Source organism: Polistes canadensis, unplaced genomic scaffold (assembly GCF_001313835.1).
Source record: "Polistes canadensis isolate GaletaPanama2010 unplaced genomic scaffold, ASM131383v1 scaffold_373, whole genome shotgun sequence".
Taxonomy (NCBI): domain Eukaryota; kingdom Metazoa; phylum Arthropoda; class Insecta; order Hymenoptera; family Vespidae; genus Polistes; species Polistes canadensis.
Genome location: NW_014569920.1, coordinates 36,542 through 51,499, shown reverse-complemented (window position 1 = coordinate 51,499; position 14,958 = coordinate 36,542). Strand labels below are relative to the sequence as shown.

Sequence of the window (14,958 nt, the reverse complement as noted above, 5' to 3'; positions counted from 1 at the left end):
TTGATGTTATAATATGTTTAAATAATAGCATCGTTTATTTTGGGTTTTTATTTTATTTTTCAAATATTAAAGCAAAAAAAGTATTTAATAAAATTATGTGCAATGGCATATTTATCTTATTATTTCATAACAAAGTTTTATATACAGATTTTTTTGAGTTATTTTTATTTTACTTAAGTTGTTTGTTCTTTTACGAATATTCTAATTCCACTCTTACATCGTAATAAAACTTCTTAATGCGCGTAACGACATATAATTATTTATACGAAATTTCTATCGAACAATGTTTATAAACCTAATATAGTTGGAATGCTGATCTTCATTGGAATGCTTCTAAGTAAAGCATATTTTAAATACAATAGTAAATGCTTCGATATGAAAAAACATTCCATGTTATTAAAAAATCAAATTACGAGCTGTGTTATGAAACAATGCATACCAATATACGTATCGTTGCATCGAATAATTTAATTTAAATTTGAAGAACAAGACCTGCGCTTGAAATATTATCGCCACCGCCTGCAGTTTGAGCTGCTTGTGTACATATTAATACAGGAGCAACGCATACTTCGATAAGAATGTTTTCTTTTTCTACAGATAGAGACTCTTCCCAACAAGAAACTGGTTTATTAACATCCAAAGGCATTCTTGTACCACGAGTATTAGAAGTTGAAAAGCTTTCATCCATAACTAATGATGCTTTCTGAATATCAATCTGAATAAAAAAGATAAATAATAAATAAAGATACAAACATAAAAAATGTATTTTTTTATTCCAATGAAATTCAAATATTACTCACATTGCTTGTTGCACAAACATGCCTATGAGCTGTTAAAGATGCTTTGGCTGCTGCAGCCATTGTGTTCTTCCAAATAGTATTTTTTACAGTAAATATTGCCTGATATGCCAAAGTATGTACATGCATACGAGTAAGTGCTCGTGAATTAGAAATAGACTTTCCTCTTAGACGTATGAGTTTAAACAATGTTCTCATCTGATCTAAAACCGTAGCAACTCTTGGAGTTGAATTAGCAACCAATGAAATGTTGCCATAATACATGGTATTGTATAAATTAGCTATTTCTTGTTCGTTCATTCCTAAACTATCGGCGAATGGAATAACCAAATTACAAAGTTCAGAAAATAATTTGTCATCAACAAATGAGGCCATTTCAAAATGTATTTTTGTATGCAATGGTCTGTTAACCATTTGTTTATTCACGTTCCGAAGAATTCTTACACGTTCTCCTATACACAAAAAGAAAATATTACATACAATTTAGAAAATTATAAAATAGTATAAATATAAAACTTATTTTAACTTACATCGTGCTATATAGTATTTTTAATACCAAAGATGCCATCTTTATACATTACCTTCTCTAAATGGGTAATTATCCATCATTTGCAAACCACTGACTACAAGTAAATCAAAATTCGTGGTAGATAGAATTTTATCAAAGGCATTAAAAGAACTAATAACTGGATTATTTTCATCGTTATGAATAATATATCTAAATTAGATATAATAAAAATTTAATTAATCATGTATTGTAATATTCTATCATAATTATATATTATATTTACCTATTCGCTCTAGTACTCGAATAGGGTCCCCAAATATCTCCATTTTTATATTCTAAAACTAAATGAATATCATCACGTTTAACTTCACCACCCACTACACTAATAACTTGTGGAATCATTTGGTGCAACGATTGAGTTAATTTAGCAGCTAATATCACATCACAGCCTTCTCTCGCAAATCTTAGTGCCATTATCGCTGCGTTTCCTCCAATAGTTGAATAAGAAGAAGGAAATGTACGAGCTTTGTTAACAAGTTCATCGAACAACGTTTGATTAGGCATGTACCGTCTGAAAAAAAGTAATTAGCATAAAAATTACAATCAAAGGGACAAATTAAAAAGACTACTTACTCAGCGGCAGCACCATATCGAAAATAATAAGCAAAATTCTTTAACAATTCTTTTTCTGTATTGATTTCTTTAAAATGCTCCGGCAAGCCAATATCATCTGAGTAATGTAATAAATTCTTAGCATTAATATATATGTCAGTGCATATACCGTAACCTACGGCAACTTTGGGTTTGTTTGTAATTGAATGTTTGTTTTCTAGTTTTTCTAAACTATGCAATAAGGCCGACAAACGTTTTTTTAATATATCTTCCGAATTTCTGTAGTATAAACCAGCTAAAAGAGCCAATATCGCCAAAAACGTTCCAACCCTTAATCGCTTATTAATTTCCATATTGAAAATCCGTGAAAACTATAGATGTATATACATATATATATGTATTTATGTATATTTGTTTTTCTCGTTTATATAAAAATTACAACGTGACAGTTCTGACAGCGTTGTATTGCCCAGTCAACTTTCTTCGTGAATGCATTTAACAGCTGTGGGGCTTACAAGAGATTAGATTTGCGCATGGCAAACGAACCATAGTATTTACCACGGAGCCAATATACAAGGAGGACGATCGCAGTGTTATAACTGTGCTACAATATTCACAATGACAGGATGATATCTATTGCCACTAGAGAGCGCGTCGATTCGTACGGTATGATATTTCAAATATATATGGTTGTATCACACACCCACACAAAAAATAACAATACACACACGTATTAAAATCTGAACCCATGAACACCACCGCCGCCCTCGTGGAGAATTATCGTACCCGATGTTTCCTCATTTTCAACGACACAAATTCAATGAGAACGCCTGTCTCGATCGTCCTCCTTGTATAGAGCTTCGTTGTATTTACTTACCTATTGCATTTAAATGCTATATCACTTTAATTGTAAGAAGGAATATCACGCTATGCCTATAATGTATGTTGTTTTTCACTGCTGGAACAAATGAAACTCATTGTTTTGTATGGATTTCTATTTTTAGACTTAGAATTTAAAACAAAAATAACGTATTGTCTTTTTAAAAAGAAACATTTTAAAGTCTTAAAAAAAGATAAGACGAGATAAGACGTTTTAAATGTTGAATGGTTCAACCATAAAACAATAAACAAACTAGATGGAACCGCGTCAATAGTGAATGTAAACAATAATGTAAACAATGTTTTAAATATTCGAATTATTTATCTTCATTAAATAACCAATAGCTTTATCTCTTTCTAAATATATAATATATTTAATGCGAAGTTTTAAAGCAAACGAATGAAAATGAGATGATTTTGAATGCGCTCGTGTTGAATCGAATTATAAAATAAGTATTTACTTTATTTTACTCACTGAAAAGCATTGATATTGTTTAAATAATTGAGAAATAATTAAATGGACTGATTATTAATCAATGTCTACGTAAAATGAAAAGAAACAACAAAATAATTTGATTGTAAGTTGGTACTGTATAACATTTTTTATAGGTTAGAATTATAAGATAATTAATTTAAATATGTTTCTTTGAATTATTATTTCTATTCGAATGATAATTTTGTTTATTTATATATATATATAATGAAAATATGAAGTATCGGAGAAGAACGATGTTTAAGTGTCAAAAGCGAGAAAATCTAATACGAAGAAATACAAAATTCAGAGTTAATTTAATCAAGTGACATGTTTGTAAACAAATGATTTAATTTGTTGTGTTACTCCATGAGCCTTATTTAATTTAATTTTATAGGTACGTTATAAACATCGTCAGTAATTATTCTGCAATTTTATCATACGGTTTATTATAAAAAAAGAAAACATCAATATCATTGTTACGAGAATGATCATAGAGAAATCTTTCTTAACACTTTAAAAAACTATAAAATATAAAAATACATACAATTATGTAATTAGGTATTTCCAATCTAAGGCAAAAGAAATATATGATGAAAAGAGTCAAATGATAGAAATGGAAAATAAGCTTTCGGTAGATACGGATTGGTCTTCTGGGAATAAATATATGAAAAGTTCATTGCATGCATTTTTCACTGTCACTAAAAATAATCATAACGTTGTATCTGTAAAGAAAGAAATCCATTTAGAAGAGAACAAACGTAACTTTCAAGCATTAAAGAATATGAAACATCCTGAAGATTTGACGAATAAAGACAGAGATAAAATAAACGACGAAGAAGCTTCTATATCTTCGGATATAATAACGACAGTAAGCGCATATAAATTATATTTATGTGCATAGTAATAATCCTATAGTGTTTTTTAAAGAGTGATCATAAAATATTTTACAGAATCATAAATCGCAGCATTTAAATTCCACATTGACTAGGACTGTCGTTGATGCACATGTACATTCAGAGATCAAAGATGTACATGAAACATTGTGTCGAAGAGGTCAAATCGATGTTATAGAAATGCCATTAGAACAAACATATTTTTATAAATATTTTTTGGTTTATGAAGATATGCCATCAAAATTTGTGGTACTGCACGCTCTGCAAAGCAATACAGCGAAAGAAGTAGCTAATAAGCTGCTAGATATATTATCAATTATTGGAGCTCCTCAAGTTCTACAAAGTGGAAACGGACGTAATTTTGCTGAACAAATAGTCAAAGAGTTACGTATTTTATGGAAAGATTTTATCATATTACATGGAAATATTTGTAAGTGTGAAGAAGATAATAGCAGAGATTTTAAAAATTTATTGAAATGTTGGTTAAACAAAAATCCTGACAAATCGTGGTACGAAGGTTTAAAGTTTATACAAATCTTTCAAAATTCGACATATCGTTGTCCGAATGGTAAAATACCGTGCGACATATTATTTGGACAAAACGTTCATCAAGAGTTTCAAAAATTAATCATCCCCAAAAATGCTGCAAACGACATATGGACAGAAGAAGAATGGATTAATGATACGTTAAATAAAAAACTAAATAACACTACTACGATTGACAATTCAACTCATACATCTGAAAATATAATTTCGATAAACACAAGCGATACGGATAAAAATGACAATGTATGTATACTCGTTATTAAAGTAATATTGTAATTCATATATAATTACAATTAATTTATTGTATATTTTTATATTATTTCAGTGCCATATTGAATATGATGATACATTGCATAATAATCGTATAAACGATCGCGATGATTCTCTTCGATTTCAAAAGAATTCAAATAGTTTTAAATTTGTCAGCGTTAAAAGTGAAACATTTTTGGATAGTTTACAAATGGAAGATTCGACATGTGCGGAAGCAAATATCGAAGAATATAATTCTCATATAAATAATCAAAACTTAACATGTAAAATTTGTAATAAGCAGTACATGAAACTGGGACATTTAAAAAATCATATGAAAACTCATATTAAGAAACGACAATTTGATTGCACATTATGTAACAAAACATTTCATATCTTAAAATTATATGAGAAACATATGCAACAGTTTCACGAGAATCCTCAACAAATTAACAGTGATACAGATTGCATAAAAAATGATAAAATCAATAGTAAATATACTGAAATAAATTTTAGTAAAAAAGAAAGTATAGAAACAGAAGAAATTCCAAAGACACATAAATCAATAATAAAATCTTATCGAAGTAATAACATAGTATTGAATCATACAGATAAATGTATTAGATCTATTAAAAAATCAAATCCTATAAATAGAAGACAATTTCCTAGAAAGAGAGAAGAAAATAGAATATCAAGATTGAATGGAAATCCAACGTTGGAATGTTCATATTGTAAACAAAAATTTAGTTTTCCTAGTGTATTAAAAAGGCACATGCGTTCTCATACCAATGAAAGACCTTACATTTGTAAAATATGTAATAAAAGTTTTAAACAATTAGGTCACCTTAGTCAACATTCGTTGACGCACAAAGATTACAAATCTATCCAATGTGCAACATGTTGCATTAAATTTGAATCTTTGGATTTACTTAAAACTCATTCGCAATCACATCAAGGTGAATCAATATTAAAGTCTAAAGAAATTTATCGTCTTTTTGAGTGCGACAATTGCAAGAAGGTTTTCACAACAAAAAGTGTGTTGGAACGTCATATATTTACTCACACGCATGAGCGTCAATTTGGATGTAAAATATGTGGGAAGCGATTTAAGCAAGCTGGTCATGTAAAATCTCACATGTTAGTTCATACCGGAGAACGAAAATTTGAATGCACTGTATGTTCGAAGAGATTTAGCTTATCGAATTCGTTAAAAAAACATATGTACATTCATAATGGTGAAAAACCATATCAGTGTGACGTGTGCGGAGCAAGATTTCTAGAAAAAAGGAATCTTAACGGACATCTTATGACACATACAAACGAAAGGCCATTTTCTTGCAAAATATGTGGCAAAAGATACACATTAGCAGATACGCTACGTCGACACGTAAGTGCTGCTCATGAAGATGGTCGAACGTATCAATGCGAAATTTGTGCAAAAATGTTTAAACAGCTCGCGCATTTATCCGTTCACAAGAAAGTACACAACGACGAACGTCCTTTCCAATGTCATCTTTGTGAAAAAAATTTTAAACACAAGAATGTTCTTAAATCTCATTTAGCAATTCACGCTAATATTCGACCTTTCGAATGTGACATTTGTAAAGCAACATTTGTTAGAAAAACTAACTTGCAAACACATATAGCATCGGCACATATGAATGAACGTCCATATGCTTGTACAATTTGTGGTAAACGTTTTAAACAGATAAGTCACTTAAATGGTCACGTTGTTGTTCATAGTAATTCAATGCCTTATCAGTGTGATTATTGCGATCGTCGCTGTAATAGATTGGACAATTTAAAAAAGCACATGCGTCTTCATACAAAAGACAAAGAATGAATAAATGAAAGTTGTGAATTCAGAATGTTTAAAAAATGCAAAATATCTTATTAATTTATAATTTAATTCTATAATTTTAAATGCTTATATATATAAAAAAAAAATTTATATTTCAAAATTACTTTATATTTATAAAATGTCGTGAATATATATATATATATATATATATGTGAAATATATTTGTAATTTTATATAGGATTGTAATAATTTTTTGTAGGTAGTTAGATGGAAGTCATTCAATTGAAAACATTTTTTTTGGTACAAATATTTGATACTAAAATAATGAGCTTGTACCACTTGATATTCTACATTATATGTTAATAAGTTCATTTAATCTTCGATACTATTACAATACATTTTAATTCGTTTATAATATTAAATAGTTGTACAGTCTGTAATTATTTTTAAAATTTTTCATAAGACGAAAACTTATTGAATAAAATATTTGCCAACAAATATTACCTAAAAATTATATTGTGTAATAATATTATAGGAAGATATAAAATAATTAAAAATAGATTTCTTTTAAATAAAATGAATAAGGAAGCCATACAATGTTATTAATAACATTTTATTTCTAAGCTTTATTTTAATTTAATTTTTTCCAATTTCTTGAGTATTAGTACTTTCATTTTTTATTGCTTATTGCTGCTATCGTTTATTTGTAATGTTTTTATTTGAAAATCAAGTTTTAAATCCTTTAATTTTTTAAGGACTTTGATTAATCGATTTCTTAAAATAATTCTATAGATATTCTCGATAAAAATATTTCTTTTACAATAATATGAAGATATTTTTTATTTATATTAAATGAAATCATTACTTCAAGATACTAAAATAAAAAATATAAAAAATGATTTTTGTCAAAAATAAAGCAATAAAGTGCCGTGTGCACTCGTCGATTAGCCTGTTCTCTAGGGAATTTTCCCCACTCTTACTAGATACTGCAGCCAATACCCTACAGTATTCTACCTACTATCGCTCACTGGTGGTCCCGGTAGTAACTAAAATGAAACTGGATAGATAAAAAAGGGGACTTGTGAGCTTCTATGTACTTCTGTATTCTTTAGTCAAAGAATTGTGTTCAATAGTTTCTTATCTGTAATTCAGCATTTTCTTCTTCTTAGTATAGTGTTGGAAGTCTTTCGAGGACGTACGAGAGGTTTCTTATTAAAGAAATTAGAAAATTTAAGTTAACATAAGATGTTTCAGCACGCAGTGCGTTCTGTTGTACGGAATGCCTCCCGAATTAGTAAGATAATTAAAAATTATACTTTATAACTAAGAAATTCTTTAGTTTCAATTCTTACATAATACTATATAATATCACTATATATATTATGTGAAATGTTAATATAATTTACTTATATATTTTTTCAAAGTCTACAAAAATGTATATTTAATTTCTATATTGTCATATTCATGATAATTAATTTAATGAAATGTTCAATAATCTTATATCTATACGCATACGTCATGCTATACTGCTTTTAATTATATAGTTAATTTATTTTTAACTATACTTTTATTTTAATCAATTACAAGACGGTCAACTCAATAAATTTCACAACAAATGAAAAATTATAATCAATATTAATATTGATATAAAAAAGTAATATAAATACAGTTCTACTGTCAAATTGTAATAGTAATGTCTTATATGTTAACAAGTTAAATATCAAATATTAAAAATCTAATAAACCCATGAATAAAATTCACCAATGCTATGCGATTAATTTGATTATAAATATTACATTATTTACGATAATCAATTTATTTCATATTCATAGGTAACCGTTTTTCTTCATCTTATCGACCTGCAAATTATGAACCACCAACAATGGATCGTCTACCAATTCCAAATGGTTCATGGCAAAAAGCTTATGATAAAAAACAAGTATCGTACAATTTACAATTAGCTGGTTGTCTTACTTTTGTCGTAGTCACTTTAATTGTGGTATGTAGAATTTTTAACATTTAATTATCTGTATAATACATAGAATATAAAAAGTAATGTATATATACATACACACGAATAACATTCTTTTTTTGTAGGCCAAAACATCAGGATTATTTTATCTTAATTGGTATCCTCCAGAACAGAAAAAGCAATAATATAAAAAATAATATAACATAGTTAATTGTAGAAAAATTAACATTCTACGAACATCATTTATTGTTGTTCTTTTCTATGAATAATATTTAATTTGTAATAGAATTATTATGATATAAAAGCTCTTAAATATCCATTTAAATATATTGGCTTTTATTTGAAATATGAAACCAATAACGTACCTAGTGCAAGAATAATAAATCAATAATTTATATGACACGATTAAATGGCAAACATTAGGATCTTGTTCATGAAAATTGGTTAGGAATTACGCTTGGATTTATTATTGGCATAAACAATTGAAAAAACCGAAGGATTACAAGGAAACTACAAGATCATAAAAAGTTTTTTTTCTTTATAATTACGTAAGTATTTAATTATTAATTACGTAATTAGTAATAATTATATTGTCTATTAAAACTTTGTTCATTTCATTTCAAATATAGAAATGTAAGTATAAATAACCAAATCTTTCTATTTATTTTTGCATTATTTGTTTCTATGTGTATAGAATTACTTTTAGGAATATTAGAAAATATTTTAAGCTTTAAATGACTTTTTAAACTTTTCTACTTGGTGACCATCCCTTTACCCGAGCAAATATTTCCGGAACTGTGAATATAAACTCTTTCACTGTCACAAACTCATATACATATATAACTTATGCGTAGTATTTACTCGCTTTGAGAAGTCCTGAATTAGACAGAGATTGTTTAAAATTATCAAAATTTTGTTATCATTTTTTGGTAAATATTATAATTTTATCTAAATTATTAATGTTATATCTCATTTTGTGGAATTATAAATACAAAAAAAAATGAAAACTAATTAAGTGAACTAATAACATAAAATCTCTTTAAAGAATAAAATGTATATTTTAATATTCATGTTTTAATAAATAATACCATACAATAATTAATAGTTATAACTGTTCCTAGACAAAAGCGGTGTTATAAAAACAGTATAATGATTATCATATATATCCGACCAAATCTTACACAGCACAAATAGTAAAATTTTAGATCATTTTCATATTAATAGGCTTTTTTAAATTTATTTATACGAATATTTAATTAGTTTGTTTGCTTTAAAGTTCAAGTGAATCACATTTTGCGTACAAATAGTGCGCACGTATAAATATATGTATACATGTATAATATATATATTTTTTTTCTGTATAAAGAAAAAAAGGGTTAAATTTATCATTTTGTTTCTTTCTTCCTCATAGTCGTTCCCAAAATATTTTTTTTATAAGAAGTTGCACTTCTACAAACGAGATTTCAAAGATTTTACGATTCGCAGATTTTGAGAATTAAATATTTGTAAATTTTGTTTTTAATTCTTTTATCCTTAATCTTTGTAAATGATATCTCGTAAGCTTATACATAAAATAATTCGACGTTGAAAGAAAATATTTCATTAAAGTTCATTACTAGGAATTAATACTACAATATTTTGAATAAAAACATTAATGTCTCGTTTGTAATAAATGCAAATTACATTTATTATCACAATACAGTATAGAATATACTGTTAATTTTGTTAGTCTTATTATATCTATACTGTATTTTATATATGTATATACAAGAACATATTTGTAGAATAAATAAAATATATTAAATCATGAACTTAATAAAACATTTTTACGAAATTACTACATACTGATTCAGCAGGTACACTTTCTAAAAAAATAAATATGTCGTTCACAAATGATTTAAAATTATTCTAATAATAATTCAAAGAAATTTATGCGTATACTTTGTTTTTAAGTAAGTAGAAATAAAATTTTCAACGCAGTATCACTTGCACCGTAGATCACGTTTCTGTCTTTAATAAGTATATGTTTAATAATATGTAAAATTATGAATCATAGTTGTAGAAATGTAATATATAATTTAATAATATTTTATATTTATATATTTTAATATAGCACACATAAACGAATAATACTAATACTTTTTTTTGAATTAATTAGTGATCTACTTGGCACATTAACGCTGTTCAAATAAATCAATATAATTTAGAAATGAAAATTGTAATAACTAAAGAAAATATAGCTCAAGCATTCCAGCCATGCAAATGATACCGAAAATATTGATGTAATTCTTCATTCAGAGGTCAACTTGGTTGATCTTCTACTACATGAATCTGTTCAATAATATTAACATTTTTATCAATGAAATTTTATAGATACAAGTAAAAAAAAATAAAAAAAGTTAATTAAATTTATACCTCAGATAAAATTGCCCAATTTTCACTTTCACTATGCACAGTCAATCTAAGAACAGATATTTTTCCATATTTTCTATCTACCGTTCCTTGAGCAATTCCAAGAGCATCAAATTTACCTATTAATTTGCACATATATTTTATTACAAATTTTCTAAAAAAAATTTGATATAAATTATAAGATATCTTCAAAATAAATCATATTGTTACCGACCTACAATAATATAACCATCTTCTGTTATATCATTACTATTTCTATCTACAGACATAAATATTTCAGGTAACACTTCAACAGTTGTATTATAAAATCTGTCAGACGGATGTTCAGGATTTCCACTTCTAAATAAGTACCTAAATTTAAATACATATAGTTAATAAGTTGTTAAGAAAAAACATAATAATTCTTGCATAATATTAACCTTTTTATAAAAATAGAATGTGAAAATTTAAACTTTAAGTGATCCCCCGGTTGTGGTAAAAGCCCCCAAAAGAATGATTCTCCTTTATATGCTTTTTGCAGCGTATATTGTTTGTAAGGTTTTATTTGAGTTTCTACCAATGCATCAGGATTTTCATGAGCATAGTATAAAGTAATTTTGCCGAATTGTTTATCCTACGATTTAAATGTAATATTAATTAGAAAACATTTTGATTGTATACGCGTGGACAAACAGATGCGCATAAGTGATCAAATCTGATAGGATACCTTAAGTTTTTGTACTTTTCCCTTCAATGAAGAGTGTGTTCCTATATGTTGAAAAAGTGAAGGTTTATAATGTATCCAGAGTTCTGCTTTAGCCATCTTACAATGTTTCTGGAATATATAATCATCAGAAAATAATAAATAAAATATAATAAAAATTAATTAACATTAATTGCCCTTACACTATAACAACGAATGAGACTTGTCTTATTCATTGCGAATCTTATGGGCTAAACATAAGAAGCACAAGTCTTACCCGTGAATATGACATACAGTTTCATGCGTTAAATTATAGTGCAAGGATTAAAATGAAACTTACACTGTCTTTATCAAGACTGCAAACTTTAGTTGAAATTAAATGATCTAATAGCCAATCTACAGGTTTATCGTTATGAAACATTAGAAAAAATTGGATTAACCATGGCAGTTCCACGCATTTAAATAATTTTCCTAAACAGCAAGAAAATATGCAAAATTAAATGACGTTATGTTTACACTATTAATTTGTTTAGATTATTATGAATAAAACTTACCTATAAATCCCAATTGACAAAAATCCAATACAAACCAATTCTCTTTTGTGCTAATTTTTTGTAAAGCAAACGATTTCATGGTAGTTATAAAATTTTTTTTAGCTAAAATATCATCCTCTAGTTGTATGTAAAACATTCCTTTTGTCTGAGCATACGACATGAGAAATGCAAAATCCAGATTTTGTTTTGATCTCCATAAAACGCGTTGATGATCATCTCCTAAAGTGTCTCGCAATTTAGATAAATCTGGATAATATGACGAAGATGGAGATATCACATCGATCACTCCAGTTTCATATTCATTTGGAAATCTAAAATGATTTAATAGTAGACAAGAGAAAGTGTTTTAGTTATTAAGAACAAACGATATGTACATATATACGATAATGTTTTGTTAAATTAATCAAAAGTAATAAATGTCTGTAATATTTCCATGCGGCGTTAACAAGTGTAATATTTTAATTTTAAATGTATATTTTGTATAAATGCAAGAAGCAATCTACTACTACAATAATCTAATCTATGATTATAGATGTATATATAAAATTCAGTTGCTACAAAAAGGGAGATATACAGACATATCCAAAACAAGTTCATTCAAATTCAGGTAGGTCGTGTAAAAAATATAGACTTACTGCACTTCAATTTGCTTTGCAACATAAGTCACATAATCCAAATCTGTCTACAAAAAAGAAGAAAAGGAGCGTGTTATAACTAAATCAAAAGAAACAAATCTATTCTAAAGTAATTGAAATACAAATATTGACTTACTTCGGCTACTAACACTACTATTAACGTATCAAGAATTTCCGTAGGACTCATACGATCGATTAAATTTTTTAATGTAGCCATCAAGTAGCTTTGCACTTCTCTTTTAACAGTTGGTATACCTAATACCATGCTTACTCCGGAACGTCCTTTGCTTTGTATAAATGCAGGACGCAAACTATTCGGATCATTTAAAAAATGTGGAAGAAAATTGTATATAGATGGTAATTTAATATTTGTTATATTAGATGTACCATTATTGATCAGATATTGAAGATCAGGTATAATATGATTGCTTTCTACTAGTTGTAGCAATTGATGCGACAATAGATTTATTTCTTCCTGGCTACTTATATACTTGGCGTGCAAATGTTCAAGCTTAACTTGTAATTCAGCAATGTTGTTTTGCAAAATTGTTTCTTCGTGTATATCCGTCGATGACAAAAGATTTAAAATAGCACATGGCACTAATACTATTGACAATATGATAATACATCTTCTTCTTACAGAACTCAGAGCTACGATATGAGACATCATTTTTATCTTAAACTACATGATGATCGTACTCATAATCTTATACATAGAAGAAGGTCTTTTGTACAGAAACACCAAACTGTTGTTCAATAACATTCATATTAATTTCACTCACTATATATGTACATATATATATATATGTATATATATATATGTATATGTACAACGGATACAAAATTTTATACATAAATATATAACAGCTACAGATACATTTCCTTTTTTTCTTTATAATTCTATGGTTTTCTCAACAAGACTTAGGGTGTTTCTGTCACGTTTTGTTTAGAAAAGCACAACAAATAACTATTTCAGGAGCACCTGTATGTTTCAACTAAATTCCTTGCCTTATAACTTTCCCTTTTCAAAAACATAGGTAAAAAATTGAAAGATTAAATCTCTTATCTAAAATACGATTAGATATTATTTGATAAAATAATTTTGAAGCTCGCAATAACTTTATTTATTTTTTCAATTGGTTATCAATTCGCAGGTGATCATTCTTTTTATATTCAATATTAAACGCGTTTCTTATTTTGCATTTTATTCAGATTTGTATTTCGATCATTCGAAGATTAAAATATTTAGCAAATATGTCGATCGATCGAACTTTCATGGAAAAACTTTGTGAACGTTTATTTTGACTTTTTCATTCCTAACCAAGTGCGAATACATCTAATCGTATCTATATATATACATATACATATATACGTTCATGGAACGTCAAATTTACGCGAAGTTCTTCTCTCTAAAAACAGGAAGAAAATACACATAGCGTTTACGTATGTCCGGAACTACAAAATATATTTTTTTTGTAATAAAAAAACTAATAAATTTTATTTAAAAATCTAAAGAACATTGGACAATCGTATTTTGACCACCTGAACATTCCTACTATCGAACTACAATGAAAATAGAAAGTAATCGAATGATTGTCCAAAATAACCACTTGATTGGTCTACGGTCATTTAAAAATGCCGCTGTTTTATCGCGCCAAATTCAAATCTCACTTTCTTTTTATATTTGCATTTTGATCAAATAACTCGTGCGAAGCTTACATAAACATTGTAGGAACATTTTTTATTTATTCAATGATTCATTAAGCATATAATGATTATTTAAATATTTCCTTTTGTAGAATAATGAAATACAATATTTTTATTTATGATTAAAAGTAGAAGGGGATGGTGGTGGTAATTATGGAAACAAATATTAACGTTATGATACATTTTCTAAGAATTCTTCGAAAACATGCTGAATGTCTTCAAATCAGAGATTTTAT

The 14,958-nt window shown here is 27.2% G+C and overlaps 4 protein-coding genes across 6 annotated transcripts; 2 read left to right on the top strand and 2 right to left on the bottom strand.

The window, feature by feature from the left end:
- Positions 1-100: 100 nt before the first annotated feature.
- On the bottom strand, positions 101-2,519 carry LOC106792050 (ADP-dependent glucokinase). The gene is made up of 5 exons (XM_014758160.1): positions 1,939-2,519; positions 1,589-1,876; positions 1,379-1,515; positions 801-1,249; positions 101-715 (listed from the first exon to the last, which is right to left on the bottom strand). The coding sequence occupies exons 1-5, from the start codon at positions 2,268-2,270 to the stop codon at positions 473-475; spliced, it is 1,449 nt and encodes a 482-aa protein (XP_014613646.1). The 5' UTR covers positions 2,271-2,519; the 3' UTR covers positions 101-472.
- A 491-nt stretch (positions 2,520-3,010) lies between these two features.
- Positions 3,011-6,862, top strand: LOC106792048 (zinc finger protein 595-like). Of its 3 annotated transcripts, XM_014758157.1 has the most exons (5): positions 3,152-3,374; positions 3,511-3,665; positions 3,830-4,139; positions 4,222-4,953; positions 5,036-6,862. In XM_014758157.1, exons 3-5 carry the CDS (start codon positions 3,876-3,878, stop codon positions 6,800-6,802), a joined length of 2,763 nt encoding a protein of 920 aa, XP_014613643.1. In that variant the 5' UTR covers positions 3,152-3,374; positions 3,511-3,665; positions 3,830-3,875; the 3' UTR covers positions 6,803-6,862. The 3 variants fall into 3 exon arrangements, with proteins under 3 accessions (XP_014613641.1, XP_014613643.1, XP_014613642.1); XM_014758155.1 differs by lacking the exon at positions 3,511-3,665 and having other exon boundaries at positions 3,011-3,374; positions 3,666-4,139; XM_014758156.1 differs by lacking the exon at positions 3,152-3,374 and having other exon boundaries at positions 3,661-4,139.
- Positions 6,863-7,813: 951 nt separating this feature from the next.
- LOC106792067 lies at positions 7,814-9,379 on the top strand. The gene is made up of 3 exons (XM_014758188.1): positions 7,814-8,054; positions 8,593-8,759; positions 8,858-9,379. Exons 1-3 carry the CDS (start codon positions 8,006-8,008, stop codon positions 8,915-8,917), a joined length of 276 nt encoding a protein of 91 aa, XP_014613674.1. The 5' UTR covers positions 7,814-8,005; the 3' UTR covers positions 8,918-9,379.
- Positions 9,380-9,955: 576 nt separating this feature from the next.
- LOC106792066 (alpha-1,3-mannosyl-glycoprotein 4-beta-N-acetylglucosaminyltransferase B) lies at positions 9,956-14,562 on the bottom strand. Its single transcript, XM_014758186.1, has 10 exons — positions 14,410-14,562; positions 13,152-13,666; positions 13,016-13,062; positions 12,381-12,691; positions 12,167-12,297; positions 11,851-11,958; positions 11,564-11,757; positions 11,359-11,495; positions 11,148-11,263; positions 9,956-11,063 (listed from the first exon to the last, which is right to left on the bottom strand). Exons 1-10 carry the CDS (start codon positions 14,447-14,449, stop codon positions 11,034-11,036), a joined length of 1,629 nt encoding a protein of 542 aa, XP_014613672.1. The 5' UTR covers positions 14,450-14,562; the 3' UTR covers positions 9,956-11,033.
- Between the last annotated feature and the right edge of the window lie 396 nt (positions 14,563-14,958).

Bases quoted from the DNA above. Each gene is read 5' to 3' on its own strand.
- LOC106792050 (XM_014758160.1), bottom strand. From the start codon at position 2,270: ATGGAAATTAATAAGCGATTAAGGGTTGGAACGTTTTTGGCGATATTG. The intron at 1,877-1,938 runs GTAAGTAGTCTT...ACTTTTTTTCAG, and splicing joins CGATATGGTGCTGCCGCTGA to ACGGTACATGCCTAATCAAA. The intron at 1,250-1,378 runs GTAATGTATAAA...TTTTGTGTATAG, and splicing joins TAATTACCCATTTAGAGAAG to GAGAACGTGTAAGAATTCTT.
- LOC106792048 (XM_014758155.1), top strand. From the start codon at position 3,876: ATGATAGAAATGGAAAATAAGCTTTCGGTAGATACGGATTGGTCTTCT. The intron at 4,140-4,221 runs GTAAGCGCATAT...AATATTTTACAG, and splicing joins CTTCGGATATAATAACGACA to AATCATAAATCGCAGCATTT. The intron at 4,954-5,035 runs GTATGTATACTC...ATATTATTTCAG, and splicing joins ATACGGATAAAAATGACAAT to TGCCATATTGAATATGATGA.
- LOC106792067 (XM_014758188.1), top strand. From the start codon at position 8,006: ATGTTTCAGCACGCAGTGCGTTCTGTTGTACGGAATGCCTCCCGAATT. The intron at 8,055-8,592 runs GTAAGATAATTA...TCATATTCATAG, and splicing joins ACGGAATGCCTCCCGAATTA to GTAACCGTTTTTCTTCATCT. The intron at 8,760-8,857 runs GTATGTAGAATT...CTTTTTTTGTAG, and splicing joins TCGTAGTCACTTTAATTGTG to GCCAAAACATCAGGATTATT.
- LOC106792066 (XM_014758186.1), bottom strand. From the start codon at position 14,449: ATGTGTATTTTCTTCCTGTTTTTAGAGAGAAGAACTTCGC. The intron at 12,298-12,380 runs GTAAGTTTTATT...CTTGCTGTTTAG, and splicing joins TTGTCAATTGGGATTTATAG to GAAAATTATTTAAATGCGTG. The intron at 11,064-11,147 runs GTATAAATTTAA...ATTATTGAACAG, and splicing joins ATTGGGCAATTTTATCTGAG to ATTCATGTAGTAGAAGATCA.